General features: G+C 39.8%; 1 protein-coding gene across 3 annotated transcripts in view; it reads left to right on the forward strand.

The window, feature by feature from the left end:
* Positions 1-19,239, forward strand: part of SH3GL2 (SH3 domain containing GRB2 like 2, endophilin A1) — a 235,433-nt gene that overhangs the window by 212,073 nt on the left and 4,121 nt on the right. For all 3 annotated transcript variants that reach the window (XM_030920228.1, XM_030920229.1, XM_030920227.1), the window contains exons 4-7: positions 12,655-12,798; positions 13,655-13,788; positions 15,674-15,832; positions 17,504-17,607. In XM_030920228.1, the coding sequence (XP_030776088.1) occupies positions 12,655-12,798; positions 13,655-13,788; positions 15,674-15,832; positions 17,504-17,607 (541 nt within the window). The remainder of the gene's footprint in view (positions 1-12,654; positions 12,799-13,654; positions 13,789-15,673; positions 15,833-17,503; positions 17,608-19,239) is intronic.

Raw genomic sequence — 19,239 nt, forward strand, 5'->3', positions numbered from 1 at the left:
GAACTCTCAGTACTGTGTTGAATAGATGTGGTCACAATGGGCATCATTGTCTTGTTTCTGATCTTAGAGTAAAAGCTTTCAGTCTTTCACCATTTAGTATGGTTTTCATTGTGAAGTTTTCATATATGACTTTTACCATGTTGAGGTAGTTTCTTCCTATTCCTAGCTTATTGTTTCTATCATGAAAAGGTGTTGAACTTAGTCAACACTCATTCCTGCATCAACTGAGATGATCATATGTGTGTGTGTATGTTTTACTCTATTATGTTAATGTGAAGTATTAGATGGATCCATTTTTGTGTATTGAACAATATGCTTGTATTTCAGGAACAAATACCACTTGTTCATGGGGTATAATTTTTAAAATATGCTGTTGAATTTGGTTTGCTAGCATTTTGTTGAGAAATTTCACAACAGTAATTGTAAGAGATATTGGTCTCTAGTTGTCTTGTAGTGTCTTTGTCTGGCTTTAATATCAAGATAATGCTGTCCTCATGGAATGAGTAGGAAATTTTCCTTTTTCAATTTTTTGGAATAGTTTGAGGAGGGTTGGTGTAAGTTCTTCAAATATTTGGTAGAAGTCACTGTTGAAGCCATCAGATCCTGGACTTGTCTTTGTTGGGAGATTTTTGATTACTGACTCAATCTTCTTACTAATGATAGGTCTGTTCAGATTTTCTATTTCTTTGTGAGTTAGTCTTGGTAGGTGTTGTGTTTCTAAGAATTTGTCCATTTAGGTTACACAATTCATTATTGTACAGTTGTTTATAGTAATCTCTTAATAATCCCGTTTACTTGTGCATATCAGAATGAATATCACCACTTTTTATTTCTGATTTTTTTTTTTTTTTGCCTAGTCCAGCTAGCTAAATGTTTGTCAATTTTGTTGATCTTTTCCAAGAACAAACTTTTAATTTTTTCCTTCAATTAAAGACATCCTTGGCTCTTGATAGGTGATGAAGAGGCAAGTATATTTTTAGCTGTTGGTTGCCATTTCAACGAAATAGCCATCAACTGTAATTTTCTCCAAAAGTGGGAAAATAGAGAAAAGAACTAACATTTGTTTAGTGCCTGCTTTGGTTATCCACACCCGCTCATTTCACCATCACAATATTTTGAGCCCTACCCTGTGTTATTCCTTTGATACTATGTACCCTTGCATTAATTGGTAGGAAATGATAATAGATTCTGTTATAGGAGAAGGTATTTCTAATTTTTTTATCTTCAAAAGAAGATTATATTTTTAAATTTAAATGTCACTTTGGTCCTCTGAATTTTAATGCTTGTGTAAAAATGTTCCTTGTATTTAGGAATTAATTATCCTTAATTAAATTTGTCAATTTTCTACAAGAAGGGAGAATAAATTACCTTTTGTTTTCCTTGAACTGTTTATTTGATATATACTTTTTAAATTCTTTTTTTTTTTTTGCACAGACCCACCATACACAGAAACAAGATAAACATGGTCTGGCTATAGTAGACATTCTTGAAGAAATTTTAAAAAGAGGAGGGATTTTTAAAATAAATTTTTCTTGGAGTTTTGAAATAAGACCTATTGGTTTTTATCTCAGTGATGGTTTTGCAAAGGAGTCTATTTCTTTGGTTTTGAAAATACACATTAAAATCTGTGTAAGCTGACATAGATGCCATCTACTAAATGACTTCATCCATTTGTTCTTGTGGATTCTGATGTATGTATGAGAGATTTTTAGATTGGGAAAGCAATATGAAGTTCAGGAAGCAATCTTCTTATGTTGAATGTGGAACCAGAGGTTTAAGAGGTTAAGCAGCTCATCCAAGGTCATGCAGGTGGAACAATCTCCAGGCTCCTAACTCACATGGGCTCATCCTGCCTCCTGAATGATTACACTTTATCACCTCTGCATTTTTAAACACCTAACAAGTGCAAGTATGGCTAAAGCTTTACATTTTGCTGCTGAGAAGTCTTAATTTGACCTGTTTTAATGAAGATGTAATAAAGCAGTGAGAGCCAGTGCAGCCTTCTGGGAATCTGACAAGAGAACAGTGAGCTTTTGGGAAACAGCTATGATTCAAATTCTGGCCCGGCTTCTTGTTGGTACATGTCCTTGGGCACCTTACATCATTTTTCTTACTTCATTTTCCTTATCTGTAAAATGGAGAAACAAAACTCATCTCTTGTGTTTTGCAAGGCTGAATGATGTGTACGAATTATATATGTAGTAGATACTTCTGAAATGATAGTTACAGGATGAAATCTGGTTATGATCTTCAGTTTTGCAGATACTTCAGGGCTCTTTCTAAGTTTTCAGACCAGGTAGTAGCAATTAATAAATAGTATTACAAATTATTCGGCATTTGTCCTGCTCAAGATCTCTGCTCCTTTGGGTAACGAGGCTTGGTTTCTATAAGACAGATAGGGATGACAAAGGAATTAAATCACTAAAAGCAGTGAAAGACTTCAGAAACCATGTTTCATGTCTTTGGTCTTCCCTGATGGATGCTAAACCCATTAGGTTTCCCCCAACAGTCAGAACACGAAGATGTGACTTGGAGTACTGTGGCCACCTGTTCTGCCCAAGTACATTAGCTGTGTTCGTCAACTCACACCAAGGGTGGGGCCTGGGTTTTCTTCTTCCCTGTTGTGATAGACAGATGCCCTGTCAATATGTTTTTATTTGAAATTTCACAGTGAAAGAAGGAAGCTACTCTTGAGAATACAGCAGTTTAAATCAGGTTGTAATTTTTAAAAAGTGACTTACAAAAGGGCTTTCCCCAAATACTCTCATCATAATCACCTAGGGTGGGGAGAAAAATGGGGTACGGAGCGCAGACTCACCCTTCATCCTTGCCCTTCCAGCAGGGAACACTCATTTTCACATCCCTGTGCCTCTGCAGCCCCATCCTGTGTTCAGGTTTGTGCTGGGCATCTCTGTTCTACAGAGACTGCTGGTTTCCAGCACAACAGAAATCCCATTTGTGATAAACCTTGATTTGAATTGTAGTAAATGAAACTTTAAAAAGGCAGATATTAAAACTCCCTGTTTTTTTCCTTAGGAAAAGGAGCATTCCATCTTCTGTCATCACTGTCCTTGGGACTAAACTGCCTTAGAAAACACCGCTTTTGCCTAGCCCTCAGAGGCTTGTGAGCCACAGGTCGCCTAACATTTTACATCTTTCCAGAAAAAGAATCTTACAGGCTTTCCCACAAACATCTGTCACAACCTCAACAACCTCAACAACCTCACAACCTCAAGTCTGTCCTGTTTTAGAGACAAACACACAAAAATACTATAAGGGAAGTATTAATACTTGTTCAGAGATTGTCAGGAACATTGTACTTAACAGTGAGAAATATGAAAGATGTGTATATGAGTGTGTTATGTTATTCTTTGTACTTTGCATTTTCAAATATCCCATCTTTTTTTTTAAGCCAATAAGTATAATAATACTTTACCTGGCCGCCACAGATGAGAATTGGAATGCAATAAAACTTGCCACAAGCTGGGAGGAACCAGCAGTGTGCTGCTATAGGCTTAACAACCATCTTTCTGGAAGAAAAACCTTGATTTGTAGCATGAGCCAGATTCTGTGTCTCACATGGCCGTTTTCAAGCTGCCCGTGTGACATCACTGAACTCTGACTTGGAAAAAGAGACTCACGCTTGGCTCCCCCAAGCAGTGCTGGCTTAACTCCAGCATACCAGTGGGTTGAACTACCAAGGAAGAGTAGCTCCCACAGGTAGGGAGGCAGCAAATGCTCTGTAAATACCTGTGGACAGAGGCAGGGAGAGCTTTGTAGAGTGGAGAATGTTAGGGACCTGCCTCTTCTTTATTTCTGAAAATCTTAGATTACACCTTCATTGGTTGATTTCATGCTTATGTGCTTATGGAAATGAAGCATTTAGTCAGTAAAATATTGTTACCCAAGGACTCAATAAATGATGCAGTCAAGAAATTGTATATATTTTTGGAGGCTTCTTTCAAACTTAACTTTTTAAGATGATTTTATTCAGAAAAAGTAAACCCAGGTGGAATATTTATAAAGATAAAAGCTTCAGAAATCCATGTGAAATGAAAATTATGTAATAATTGGTTTGCTTACAAACGTAGGAATTCAGATAGTTTTAAAAAATTACTTTGATTTAATGTTTGTTAAAATAATCAGGTATAAAAAGAAAGTATATGAGTTGAATGGTATCCCTCCCAAATTCATTTTCCCCTGGAACCTCAGAATGTGACCTATGTCAGCTCAGGCTGCCTTAACAAAATGTCAGGGCTGGGTGGCTTAAACAACAGAAATTTATTTTCTTGTGGTTCTGGAGGTTGTATAGTCCAAGATCAAGGTACTGGACCATGTTTTAATTTCTGATGAGGGCTCTCTTCCTGGCTGGTAGATGGCCACCTTCTCACTGTGTCCTCATGTGACCTTTTCGTGGTGCAGGTGTGTCCTATTGCATTAGGACTTTGACCTCCTGACTTCATTTAATCTGAATTACTTCCTAAAAGCACTATCTCCAGATACAATTACATTGGGTATTAGAGCTTCAACATATGAATTTGGGGAGGACAAATAGCAGTCTTCTTACCTTTTTTACATTAATCACTTACCAACTCTATTTTTTTGGCCTAGGTTGGGCTCTCATCCCTATCTTTAGTTTTATACTAGAGGCAAACTAGATATTTATAGCCAAACCCACCAACGCTAAGAACTTTTCTCTTGTCCGTGATAATATGGGAATGCCATATTTATACATTTCAGTATACCTCTTGATGAACCTGCTTCTATAACACAGTTTATCATATTGGTCATAGCCTCCATTTTAATGAGTATTTCCATAAGTGCCAGGCACAGTGCTGGATACTATAAAACATCATTTCTAATCCTCATGATAAACCCAGCAAGGTAGCTTTGATTTTCTCCATTCTGTAGATGAAGAAATCCATTCATTTTTTTCAGTTATCTTCCATGTTTACTCTAAGGCAGTTCTAAGCCCTGGGCATGTATGAGTGAATGAGGCAGGCAAAGCCCCTGCCCTCATGAAGCCTATACTCTGGAAGGATGAGACTGATAGAGAATAATACCTGATGTATTATTCATATTATTCATATCAGATATGATCAGTGCAATGAAGAGAAATGGAAGTAAGAGGGGGACAGTGTGACTGGGTCCGGGAAGTTCTCATATATATGAGAACAATGAAGAGCCACGTTGGCAGGGGGAGGTCAGAGGAGCAAGAGCACATAGGACCTTTTCACCATCGTTGGAAGTTTTGTTCCTACCTTGAATGACATGGGAACACATTAAAGTGCTTTGGGAAGAAGAGTGATGTGATCTGAATTACACTAAATAGGACTGTCCTTACTCTTCTAGTGAAAATAGATTATAGGGGGCAAGTGTGGAAGCAGGGAGCCTAGTAGGAGCTTATTTTAATAATCCAGGCTAGAGATTGTAGTGGCTTAGACCAGAGTGAGAAACAGTCTGATCCTAGATGCGTTTTGAATGTAGAGCTGACTGAATATTGACTAATTGCATATTAGGCAAGAGAGACATCAAAGATGACTATAAAGTCTAGGGCCTGAGCAAGTGGAAGAATGAATGGAGTTGTATTCATTAATATTGAGAGTACTACAGGAGGAGCAGGTTTGGGATGATGATGGGAAATCTGGAGTTTAGTTTGAATATGTTAAGTTTGAGAGGCCTACACATCCTAGTGCAGTCAAGTAGATACTAGAATACCTGAGTCTGCAATGCAGTGTAAAGGGCTGGCCTGCAGAGATACATGAGAACCATCAGCTTGCCAACTCAAGGAGGTGATACAATTGGCCAGAGCTGATAAGAGGTGGGACTTCAGGGCCCAGGCTTGCTTACTCATATCCCCAAGGCCCCTTGGACCCATGCTCGGTGGCCTAACCCACTGGATATTCTAAATTATCAAGATAGAGATGGGGGTCCTTACATCTATGGTTTTAAAATGTTTTCTGAGTAATTCTGATATGCATCAGGTTGACCACCACCAGTAAAAGCCTTTAGAAAAGGATTTTGTGTTTTGGAGACTTAAGGTTTTCCATCTGAAACTTTTAGTCCCACAGGAAATTTAATTGAATGGGAAAGAGAATGGGTTTGGGAGTGACTCAGACCTGAGCCTGAATCCAGTCTTTGCCTGTTAGTAACTATGAGAACTTGGATAGGCTTTCCAGCCCCTCTGAAGTTCCATATCCTTACTCTATAGATGCTGCCCATCCCTCTTCCTGAAAGTAAGAGTAATTGAACCAGACCCACAGAGTTGTGAAGATTAAGGTAAATTGTTTATATAAAGCTCCTGGCTTAGAGTAGACACTAATTAAAAGCTAATCTCACCTGCCACATATAAAACCACTGGAAGAAAAATCCTGTTCTTGAATTTTGTTTCATCTTCATTTGGGGGCAATTTTCTTCTGCTTGTTATCTAATGACCTAGCCTTCAGGATTCCAGACGTTGTCAGATAAGTTACTTCTCTTTACCCGCCACCATCCTCCTTTGAGCTCAAGACTGATCTGCTTCATTGTCTGCTGTACAGCCGCGTGGATATTGTTAGACTTTCTGTTTCTGCAGTTGAAGTACTTACACACTTCCACTCTAAAATCTTCTCTTTGTCCTGCGTTCTTCGTCTCAGATTTGTATCATCACCTCCCACGTTTTCAGTCTAGAGGCTTTAACACAGTGGTTCTCAACCTTGGCTGCACATTAGAATCATCTTTGGGATTTTAAAAACTGCCGTGTCCAGACCACATACCAAACCAATCACATCAGAATCTTTAGGAGTGAAATTTCTGAATTTGTTATTGATCTATAACGTACAAAAAGTACAACACATACATCGTAAGTATATTGCTCAATGAACTATTATAAACTGATGCTTCTGTTAAAAGGTTCAAGAAACTGGACATTGTCAACATTCCAAAAGCTCCCTCCACAGACACTATCTGCCCTGACCTTTAACACTATACACTCTTATCTGTTTTGTAACTGAAATATGATCATAGAACATGTATTCTTTTGATCTGGCTTCTTTTGTTCATCTTTCTATTTGTTCTACTTCTTTCATTCTTACTGCTCTGTAGAATTCCCTTGTGAGAACATAGCATGATTTATTTGTCCATTTTCTCCACTGATGACCATTTAGGTGTTTCCATTTTCTAGATATTTTGAATAGCACATTTTTGTACATGTCTGTTATGCATGTACACATTTCTGATGGATATACACCTAGAAGTAGAGTTACTGGGTTACAGGGTATGTGTCTATTCAGCTTTAGTAAACACTACCAAATTGTTGTTCAGAATTTTCTGCCAGTTTGTTCTCCTACCAGCAGTATTTGAGAGTTCTGGTTGTTCCAAACTCTGAACACTTGATCTATCTCTGTTTTGTGTCCTTTACTCAGATTCTCCAGGTACCTAGAATGGCCTTTCCCCAGTCTCTCCTTTTACGGTTCACTCTTCCAGCAAACCCAGCTCAAGCATCATCTGTTCATTAGCCTCCCCGCCTTTCTCTTTCAGGTGGAATTTGTTGCTGTGTCTTCTGCAGTGTAAATATTAATACATTACAGCCTCGCCCACACTGTGCCTCACAGCAGTGAGTGAGCACTCTGACTCTCCACCTGGATAATAAGCTTTTTTTTTTTTTTTTTTTTTTTTGGAGACGGAGTCTTGCTCTGTCGCCCGGGCTGGAGTGCAGTGGCCGGATCTCAGCTCACTGCAAGCCCCGCCTCCCGGGTTCATGCCATTCTCCTGCCTCAGCCTCCGGAGTAGCTGGGACTACAGGCGCCCGCCACCTCACCCGGCTAGTTTTTTGTATTTTTAGTAGAGAACGGGGTTTCACCATGTTAGCCAGGATGGTCTTGATCTCCTGACCTCGTGATCCGCCTGTCTCAGCCTCCCAAAGTGCTGGGATTACAGGCTTGAGCCACCGTGCCCGGCCTGATAATAAGCTTTTTAAGAGCAGAGGCTGCACCTCACTTCTTTCAGAGTCTCCCTAGCCGTAACCCTTTCACATTATAGGTGTTTCATGAATATTTCTTTTGCTGACTTTATCACAGAGAAAATATTTTAAAAATAGATTTTTGGTAAATGACTATTCAACCAAGCAGTGAAACGTCACAGTTTTTCTGTATGAAGAATGCATAATTGTTTCCAGTGTAACCTACTTACTGATTTTAATTAATTTAATCTTTTTTAAACTCCTTGATGTGGGACTCGTGATTTAGCTTGGGAACTCTCTTTTTCAGGGAAAATAAGAGCGTTTTTTCTGATTCTGGGAGAGCATGTGATCACTTTTTGTCATCCTCACATAAAGCAGATTTTCTTTTTTTTTTTTTTTTTTTTTTTTTTTTGAGATGGAGTCTTGTTCTGTCACCCAGGCTGGAGTGCAGTGGCCGGATCTCAGCTTACTGCAAGCTCCGCCTCCTGGGTTCACGCCATTCTCCTGCCTCAGCTTCCGAGTAGCTGGGACTACAGGCGCCTGCCACCACGCCCGGATAGTTTTTTGTATTTTTTAGTAGAGACGGGGTTTCACCGTGTTAGGCAGGATGCTCTTGATCTCCTGACCTCGTGATCCGCCCATCTCGGCCTCCCAAAGTGCTGGGATTACAGGCTTGAGCCACCGCGCCCGGCCAAAGCAGATTTTCATGGCACAATTTAAGAAGGAAGTGCTTCCAAAGAGCCGGATTCCTAAGGGAAGATTGGAGTGAATGATGGCAAACCATATAGCTTTTTAGCTTACCTGAGAAGTGGAACTGTACTCTTCTGTACTTTACGAAATAGAGTCAGGAGAAATGAAAAGACTCAGTGGTAGCCTTAGAATCCTTAACATTTAATTAGTGTGAGGGAAAAGCAGGCCTGGTGCCAAGGAGACATGTTCTCTCAAACCATCCTGTGAGACCACAGAGTGAGTGGTGTGACCAGATTGTATCAGCAGCCTCTAGTGCCGTTCCAGAGCACAGTGGGCAGTCATGGTACTTTTGAACAGGAAAGCTTTACCTAAGGGTTTGAAAAAATGATGTGTACAGAAGCATTTTATAAAAAATTAAAATGTTTAAATGAAGTGATTCAGCCCACAGTGGGGAAGAGCAAGGAAAAACTGGAACCCACGGGCACCTGTGCATCTTTCTGTCACCCCCTCTCACTAACGCCAGCCTTCATAGTATTAGGGCTGCTGCTTCTACTTCACCTCCCACATCTTTCACAGCCTCACTTTGGACCAATTCTGACTTTTGTCTATGGAAACACGCAAGGAAGGGACTCAGGGCAATGCAGTTCCCTGTGTAAGCAAGTTGTCAGTAGAGCATTCCAGAACACACACTCATAGACAGGAGAGTCTGGAAGGAGGAAAGAAAGAATATTTTCCCCAGTATCCAGTGCCTGTTGTGTTGTCTGTGCTGGTTTTTGCTGTTTATCATTGAACACTGATAACAGTCTTACGAATGAGAGATTTCTCAGGGATTCACAGCTAACTAGCAAGATTTAGAGTCTGGATTTTTAGCTATGTCTGTATGAGCTCAAAGCTAATGTTCATTTTAATGGACTCTGCTGTTTTCCATGGAAAGCAAGACCTAATGGTTTTCCTGTTTGTTTGTTTGTTTGTTTGGATTAGGAAATAAAAGCTAAGATTTAGCAGAAGTACTGAGTTTTCAGCATCCTCAGCTAGCTGCCACACTAGGTAAGCAGCTGTAGGACAGATCGGCGGTGACTCACATGGACACTGCTTTCAGGTCAGAGGAAATAACTCAGGCAGGGCTAGCAGAGCTTCCGTTTTATTCTCAGCACAGCTTAGACCTCCCTTTGGCTGTTACCAGAATTAGAAAGCTTGTCAGGGATGCTACAGATGATGGTTTAGAGTTGGGAGTTAAGATTGAGCCTCAGCTGCCCCCATTTGTCTTCCTTAAAAGATGGCATCAATTTTAAGGTCAAAAAACAAACCACTCATTTTAACAGAGGACAAAACAGTGGGGCCCTTTTGGGAATAGGTCAACCTTTTATGGTCATTCTAATTTTACTTCCTGCTGTTTTAGTTCACCCGATAAATTTCCTTCTGGGAATCACCTAGAAGTAGATGCATAGAAGTTTGAAGGAGAGGAGTTAGGTTTCTTTAGAAGAGAAGGGACATAGATCTCTAAGGGCACATACAACTTGGTAAAGAAATCCAGGCTGAGAATAGATAATAGGAATTTGAGTGCTTTAAATTTGTATTTTCCAAGCTCACTCTCAGTTTATTAAAGTACTGCTTTAAACAATCATTTAAAGACAATTACGTTAACATTTAAAGATGGTTAATTCAGAGGTCTGATGATATTTTTAATAGCACAGAAGTTTCATTAACCCAAGATTCTTAATATGTAATAAATTTGTGAATGAATTTAAAAGCTAGTCTCTTCAGATATGTGGATTAATAGGCTTTTTTATCATTTGAAGTAGATAAGCTAGTAGAAAATGGCTTTCCTCCTCCTTCTCATGAAAATATAGAGCATACCCAAGATATTCTTAGTAAAATAATAAAGCTCTTCATAATTGAACAACATTCAAAATGATGTATTTGAAAATCAGCCACAATGTATTAAACTATTTAGAATTACTTACCTGGAGACAGCCCTTATTAGAGCCAAGATATAAGCACTTAAACCACATCCAGCTTTTATAAAAGGCATACATCCTTAAATGTAAAATGGCCTGAATAGGATTTGTAGGGATTAACTCATGTGTGGTTTCATTACTCTGTTTCTCCTTTCCTTCTCTTCATTCTGTACGTTTTAGATGTTTGCTTAGTTTATTTGCACTCTTTTCATTTTATTCATGCTGTCATTGTCCCCCTAGTACCATGATATCAGCCATGATAATATTTATCATACTTGTTGCCACTGTTTATCTTACTCCTCACTATATTGTGGGCACCTTGAGGGCCAGGACTATGTCCTTCCTGGATCTCTGATGTGACTCACTGCAGAAAATAATGATATCGTCCCCTTAAAAATGATTCTGTGGCATATTCTCTTTTTTAAAAAGAAACAGGGCCTTGCTGTGTCACCAAGAGTGGAGTGGTACCATTATAGCTCACTACAGCCTCAAACTCCTGGCCTTGAGCAATCTTTCCATGTCAGCCTCCCTGGTAATTGAGACTTCAGGTGGGCACCACCATGCCCTGCTAACTTTTAAATTTTTTTGTAGAAGTAGGGTCTTGCTATGTTGCCTTGCTGGTCTCAAACTCCTGTCCTCAAATTATCTTCCTGCCTTGGGCACCCAAGATGCTGGGATTGTAGGCATGAGCCACCACACTTAGCCTGCATTTTCTATTTTTCAAATTTAATATATGATCCCATTTATATGAAAAAGCACATAAGAAGTAAATTTTTTATTTTTCCAGTCACCACTAGCCTTTACATGTGCTGTTAGCCTAATTGCTACATACTGTTTGGTTCTAAAAGATACTTCCCTCTAGGAATCCTTTGCAATGCCCCTCCCCCACAGACGAGGACAGTGCCGTATATCTGGGACTCTTCTCAATCCCCCATCATGGCACTTGGTATATGTACTTCACTCCAATTAATTTTCAAATAGACTCTAACCTCAGTTCATTATAAACTTTGTGAAAGTGGGAACCACAACTGTCTTGCTCATTATAATATCCATGGGACAGGGTTGCAGGATATCCTCTCCTGATAACTTTTCTCATCTCTATTCAATGCCTCTAAGACTCAAAGTTTGAATGAAAGCCTCGTGAAATAAATGTTCAAGATTGTCAGCCACTGAATGCTGGAAGTACCTTAAGCTGTGATTCTATCTGGGGTTTCCATGAAGATGGGATTTGGGATATAGTCCTAGGTTAATGTGTAATCCCAACTTTAATTATGAACCTGAGGAACCTAGCTATCCTAGCATCAATTAAGTCATAGGCTTTAACAGTTTTTTTAATAAAGCTGTTTTTGCCGCTAAAACTGGAATTGCTTTCTAGGCAACTTCTTTTATAAAAACAAAAGCAAAGAAACAGAAATTGAAATGTTCTCTTTGAGGCACAAAACTAATTTTCTCTAGTTACGTGCTAGATAAGTGATTAAGTCTTTTAAATGAACACAGTATTTTTGCTCTTCGTGGGTTTGTTTACCATCAGAATCTTAGTTGAGAAATGATTATGAAAATAGTTCTATTTCATACATGGTATAAGTGAAACAAGGCATAAGGCCCACTCTGCAAGAATTTACCGTTGGTTCCTTACTTTAATCCTTAGACTCCTAGAATTGAACTGTAAAACCAGAGTAAAATTTAGAGGTCATCACATAATCTGAGAGTTTCTAAAAAGCTCTCCATGGAAGCACCCAGCTCTCCAGAGTCACTGCAGGGGCCACCACAATGTAAGGGAGGGTGGGGAAGGGCACACAGCGATACAATTTGAGCCTGTAATCCTGCTTCACCCGGAACAGTGTTGCTGTAATTCATTATAAGATCTTAAGGGAAAGGGAGAGCTTAGTGCTTTAAAAAAGTGATTGATTAGACTGACTGATGGAGAGAACACTGGAGCGTACTGAAGGTACACTTACCAGTAGCTGAGCTACTTTGTAGGCCGCCTTGAGACCTGATCCTCCATCCAGCCCTGTTCCGCTGTGTCACATTGCCTCCTCTGAAAGCTTGTTCTCTCTTCACCTTCAGCTTCCAGAGCTAAGCTCAGCATGATCAACACCATGTCAAAAATCCGTGGCCAGGAGAAGGGGCCAGGCTATCCCCAGGCAGAGGCACTGCTGGCAGAGGCCATGCTCAAATTTGGAAGAGAGCTTGGAGATGATTGCAACTTTGGTAACAAGTGCTTCCTCACATTGTAATTCTTTCATTTTCCATGGGGATTTTGGTGCTGGTAAGAAATTCTGTAGGAAATGGGATAAATCATTTTATATTTTGGTTTTCAATTTTAGATCTTATATACATGGGCCAAAAACTTGTTTTCAGAATTATTTCATTCGCTCTAATGTGATTTATCTTACAAGCTTTCTTCCCCCAACCGCTGCCCCCCATAAGACCTCAGTCTTCGCAACAGCTTTGATTGACATATCCAGATGCCTCCTCAACACTCTGTTGGGTATTTCTGGCAGTCATTGAGTATTGAAGCAGAGTGAGCAGACACAGTCAGCATGATTCAAAGCCCTGCCTCATGGGCTTTTTCATAGATCTTTGTTCACTTGTATATGGTACCTAGTTTTACTGCCCAAGGTGAGACATGATTTATTCCTTCACCCTGTCTCCCCCAACACTCAGCTACCACACCCAACATCTTCTTGTTTCACCCCCTTGTGATGTGGAATCTCCTTCCTGGTTGAACCCTGCTATTTCTGGTACTTACTTCTGCTAATCAGATTGGCCTTAAGCTAGTTACATATTAGGGAAAACTGGTACTTACAAGAGAGGGCAGGGAGCCTCCTAAACTGCTTTATAAAGGAAAAAGTAACTGTTAAATTCTTGATGAGAGGTATTTACCCTCTTAGGGTGCATTGAGTCTGTTGCCGGGAGTGAACTGAAGATACCTGTTCTCTCTTGTCTGTTGTTGTCTTTAGAAGACAAGTGGTAATCCTTTGGGTTTTCATCTGTGAAGGGCCGTGTTACTGCGAGCGCATTTCATCTTTATTCTGTAACATGAAAGAGCTTTGTTCTCTCCTAGGCCCAGCGCTTGGTGAGGTCGGGGAGGCCATGCGGGAACTGTCGGAAGTCAAAGACTCTTTGGACATAGAAGTGAAGCAGAACTTCATTGACCCTCTTCAGAATCTTCATGACAAAGATCTTAGGGAAATTCAAGTATGTACAATGAGTCTTCTAGAAAGTGGGCAGTTGAAATCATACAGATGCAGATGCCTTTTTTCTGTAGAAAACATTTTTTAGCTTACCCTGCATGTTGTCAGCTCTGGGCACGTTAATTACAAAACAACCCAGTAAGACAAAATGAGAGGAACTAGAAATGTGATACCTTTTCAGCCTATTATGACTGTGCCACTCATGAGGGGTGTCTCTGACTTCTCTATGTTTGATTTTCAGATTGAATAGTTTTTTCAGACCTTTTCTCCAGAGGATATTATTTCCCTGAGAATACACAGTTTTATTAATTATTCTGTGGTTTGCTGAGCGGATTTCATCCACTAAAATGTTAGTTGTACTAGTTGTTAGCTTAAATAAATAGTTATTCTATCACTCTATAAGCACATTTTTAAATTTTTTATTTTTTTCCAAGTCCAGAAATTAGATGCATGCGTATGTTTTTATATTAATATTTTCATAATGGTTGTTAGGATTGAGGAAGAATACCAACTAGCCTCTTTCTAAAACATGTAGAGCAGTTGAGCTGTTTGTAACAAATAAAGTTCATATGTCTTTGAGTGTGGAATGTTTGCTTACTTTTTTTTATCTAACAAATATTTGTTGAGCTTTTTTGAAACTTGGTTGGGTGTAAAATGGATTGCCATAACTTGAACTAAGGCCTCCTCCTTCTCCTTATTCTAGCTTAAATCTCCTTTAACAGTACCATTTGCTCAAGATTATAGAGTTAGTAAGTGACAGACTCACCCTAAATCCAAAATGTAACTCTGACTCCAGTGCTGTACCCTGTAGCTGACTGTAAGTTCAAATGTTTAAAAAATAAGGTTCCTTCCAAATGAGCATTTAGTTGGGATCAAGGTATGGACTAGGGGGCAGGGGATGCAGTGTGAGGGAAGGTCTAGAATATTTTTCGTCCTCCTTTCCTTTTCATTTGTTTTTAGCCACTCCCTACTTGGTTTTCATTTCCTTTCATTCTGCTCCATACATACCTAGTAATAAGGGAAAATCCAGGATTTTCCTTCATCCATTAGTAGTGAAAGACTAGCTATCAGGGAAAAAAAAAAACTTTTTAGCTTTGAAAAACTGCTTTGCTACCTGGTCACTAGAGATGATGGGTGGAGCCTGGGCAGCCATCTACTAGGGATGGTGCAAGGAGGGGATTGCAGCTCGGCATGGAGCATTAGGTATAATCCCTTCGAAGGTCCCTTCCAAGTGAGATTTTGTTCTTGAGCTCAATTATATGTCAAGTTGGAGGCTTAAACTAAATCACTGGTTCCCTGAAAGCTGCATCAGTCAGCTGGGGCAAGTGTTAAGATTTCTAGGCCCCAGCCCTAGATACTGATTCAAGAGATCAGGAATCCAAATTTGTAATAAGCAGCCTAGGTGATTCTAATAGACTGGATGATTTGAAAAGCAAGAATGCCTTTTCTGTCTCACTTAACTTCAAGGAAAGTGTTTTTCCTCTGGCTTCTCATGAGATACCATTTCTCTTGAAGACAGGGCCTGTGGGGCCTGTGAGTGTGTCCTTTCAGTGTGTGTAGGGCATGTGCATTCCTTCTCTGTTTCTGTCATGGGCTGGAAAGACTTAGTCCAGCTTGGCTTTGGCCTGGAAAGGCCAGAAAATAAAGGGCACTGATATTTCCTACAATTTATCTTTTATTCTTAATTATTTTTAAAGATATTCTCCCGTATTTAACCTTTGAAAGCATTGGCCCCATTGATGCATGTTTCCTTATTTCTCTGGTGATGTTATATTTTAAAACTTAGCCTATCTTAATTTGGAAGTTAACGGACGTGATGGAGATGTGAGCTCAAATAAGCCTTTTCCATAAGCCCTTTCAAAGCCTATTCCTGCCCTTGACTTTTTCAGCATCATCTAAAGAAGTTGGAGGGTCGACGCCTGGATTTTGATTATAAGAAGAAACGACAAGGCAAGATTCCAGATGAAGAGCTTCGTCAAGCTCTAGAGAAATTTGATGAGTCTAAGGAAATTGCTGAGTCAAGCATGTTCAATCTCTTGGAGATGGATGTAAGTGACTCTCCTGTGGTTTTCAGTTTAATCTTATCATCAAGGCACATTAATGTGTTAAAGGGCATAGTCCTTAAAAGCATTAATATCTGATTACGCAGTGTGGTAAGAACTTCAGTAGATAGTTATTTATTTTAAGTAATTGTAAGTGATAAAGTAGACTGAGAAATAGAAAAGTTTTTTTCTGCATTCCTGTAGTTTGATTTAAGTAGATTCTTGTCTGCTAGTGAATCTTAAAGTACAGCTGCTCCTTAACTTACGACGGGGTTAAAGTCTTGAATATATTGTGTAATTTATTGAATAGTGCGTTAAAAGTAAAAAACAGAATGGTTGGGGGTACTTGAAGTATGGTTTCTACTGAGCGCATATCAATTTTGCACCATCATAAAGCCTCCAAATCGTTCGGTCAGGGACCATCTCACTTATCAATAGTGGGAAGATAAAGGATATTTCTGATGATCTATGTATAAATTCACTAGAGGCTTGAGAACTCAGTTGTGGAGCACGAGGCATCAGTAGTACTGGTGCAAGTCCCAGAGTCCAAAGGCCAGAAAGCCTAGAGCTGTGATATCCAAAGACAGGAGCGTATGGGTGTCCCTTTCTTAGAAGAGAGAGAACAAACTTGCCTTTCCTCTGCTTTTTGTTCTGTATGGGTCCAGAGCTGAGTGGATGGTGTCCACCCCATAGGGAAGGGCAGCTCTTCCTTATTTAGTCTACTGAGTGAATGTCAGTCTCCTCTGAAAACACCCTACCAAACACACCCAGAAACAGTGCTTTACCAGCTATCTGGAGATCCCTTAATCTAGTCAAGTTGTCACCTAAAATTAACCATCACATTGCCTGCTTGCCTTACTCCTGACTGTGGCACAGGAGGCATGTTGAACATATCCAGACTTTCCCCCCACCTGGAGACAATGTAGGTTCGTTTATGTAAAACAACTTGTGCCCACCTAAGTCCTCGAGAGGAATACTGTGGGCATGAGGGGTGACCCAAATCACAATGCTCCTTCGCTGCAACACAGCACCCTTCCCCATCCCCAAATTCATGGGACAACACTGCCTCTGTTGACTTGGAGGCTGCTACCTAGCTGGATCGTAATGTGAAACATAAAATCAAGAGAAATCAAGCTTAGAATATTAGAGCAGGAATGAACTCAAGATGTCACTTGATTCAGCCCTTTTACATTATAGAGGAGGCTCAGAGAGCACAGAAGATTTTTCTGTCATACCATGTCGCCTCTCCGGGTACATTATGTGAGATATTGTCACATTTTTATTAACAGTACTAATATTAACAGCATGAAAAGTATAGGGAACAAAGAGTCCTTTGGCCAGCATACCTTCTTTTCTATATCAATAAAAGAAGTCAAATACAAGATTGTAGCTAGGCATGAGACTCTTTAGAGCTTTATGGTCTTCCTGAGGGTTACCAGTGTTGCTTCTCCTCATGGTACTGATATGCATGATTCTAAGCATAAGGTTGCTTTCTTTTATCCTTGATGGATTTGAAACCTGCAGAACTATCTATCTTAATTGGCTTATCACATAGTCATCAGCACCACCAAGCAGGGTCTGTGTGTTGAGCGCAACCTGTTGTATGTATGAAACAGTAGTGGCTGTTTAAGGATAGTAACATGGAAACTAAGGCATAATTTTCCCATCGATCTACAGATTGAACAAGTGAGCCAGCTTTCTGCACTTGTGCAAGCTCAGCTGGAGTACCACAAGCAGGCAGTCCAGATCCTGCAGCAAGTCACGGTCAGACTGGAAGAAAGGTATTCTACAGTTCCCTGCATTTCATATTTGCATTTCATTGCTATAAAATGATATATACAAATGATATATAAAATGGAAATCATAAAATACATTTGGACACAAACATCTGCCAGAATTCCTGCTTGTCCTACAGAGGCACCTTGTGGATTGTTTTGATTTTGTTTTTTCTTGTGCTTTGTTTGTTGAATCTAATTTTCTGTTTATGAGAGGTCGATACTTGGATTATATTTTGGTTGCCACAGGTGGGACACCAGGATGCTACTGCTGATAATGGATGCTGGATACATATCATCATCAATCTTATAACAGCCCTATAACCTAAGTATTTTTAGCCTTGACTAACAGATGAGTAAACTGAGGCTAAGAGAGGTGAAGTAACTAGCCCAGGGTCACTCAGTGGTACGAGTGGAGTTCACAGCCAACCATAACCTGTTTGAAAGGCTGTTTCTTTTCACATCTTGTGTTTCTCTGAATGGTGGTCAAGTCCTCTGCCATCAGAGAGAGCTGCTTTCACCTTGTTCGATGTACCTCACAGCAGGGCTGTAGTAATAGGAAACTACCATGTGAATGTGGCTCCGTGGAGGTGTGTGGCACAACCTGTGTGGCTATATAGCAGTGGTCCTGTGTTATAATATGTGTTATTTTAATTTAGCCAGATTAAACAGGGTGATTTTGCTGAACATGTATACCTCAAAGGGTCACCTCAGCAGGCTTTTTTCTTAGGCCACATGGCCAGATTAGACTCTCATAGCTGATCACATGGCTGCCTGCGTGATGAAGACCCCAATCAGACGATTCCACACCATTGAAAACATCACCTATTTTCATTGTTTTCCCTCAAGCTGATCTCATCGCAGCATCTCCTTTGATTCGTGGTCTAATTGAGCATTTTCCTTCAGCGCACCCTTGTGGAAATTTATGTAATGCTGAACCCTCCAGAAAGGTTTTAAAACCATATACTTCAAAATACTAAATAAATGTTATGTGTCTTTGTAATGTCTCTTGAGCATGAAGGGAGCACTTTCCTTTCTTTCCTCTGAAATATGTTCAAAGTCAGTATCATTCTACGGTTACCATACCCTAAACCCTCACCCTCTCTTGCAAATCTCTTACATGCTTTCTTTATTGAATACTTGAAACCGTGGAAAATATTTAGGGGTGTGTAGAAGACAATTATTGGCCATACCTTTCCAATTTCCTTCTGTCTTCCCTCTTTCCTTTCCTCCTCCCTGTATCTCAAACTGCTCATTCTTCTCACAGCACACAGTATATTTCCTCCTTCCCTCTATCCAAATCTTCTCATGTTCTGAATGGAATAGGTCCCTTTCACATTTCCATCTGGAAACAACCTCTGTGTATCTTTTAGTTCTTTCCTTAAACCTCCTCCACCTTCCTTATGGAGAGGTAGACTCCTTCCCACCTTCACCCCCAACTACACCCCTGTGTTTCTGTGACACTTTGTAGATATCTGTGACAGTGCTTACTAAAATTTATGGTTGTCAGTTGTTTGTGTTCTGTCTCCCTTACAGACCGTAATCTGTTTGCATCTTTTTTAAAACTGAAAAAATTGTGGGTACATAGGTGTATATATTAATGGGATACATGAGGTGTTTTCATACAGGCATGCAGTG

The sequence above is a fragment of the Rhinopithecus roxellana genome, chromosome 16 (assembly GCF_007565055.1).
Source record: "Rhinopithecus roxellana isolate Shanxi Qingling chromosome 16, ASM756505v1, whole genome shotgun sequence".
Taxonomy (NCBI): domain Eukaryota; kingdom Metazoa; phylum Chordata; class Mammalia; order Primates; family Cercopithecidae; genus Rhinopithecus; species Rhinopithecus roxellana.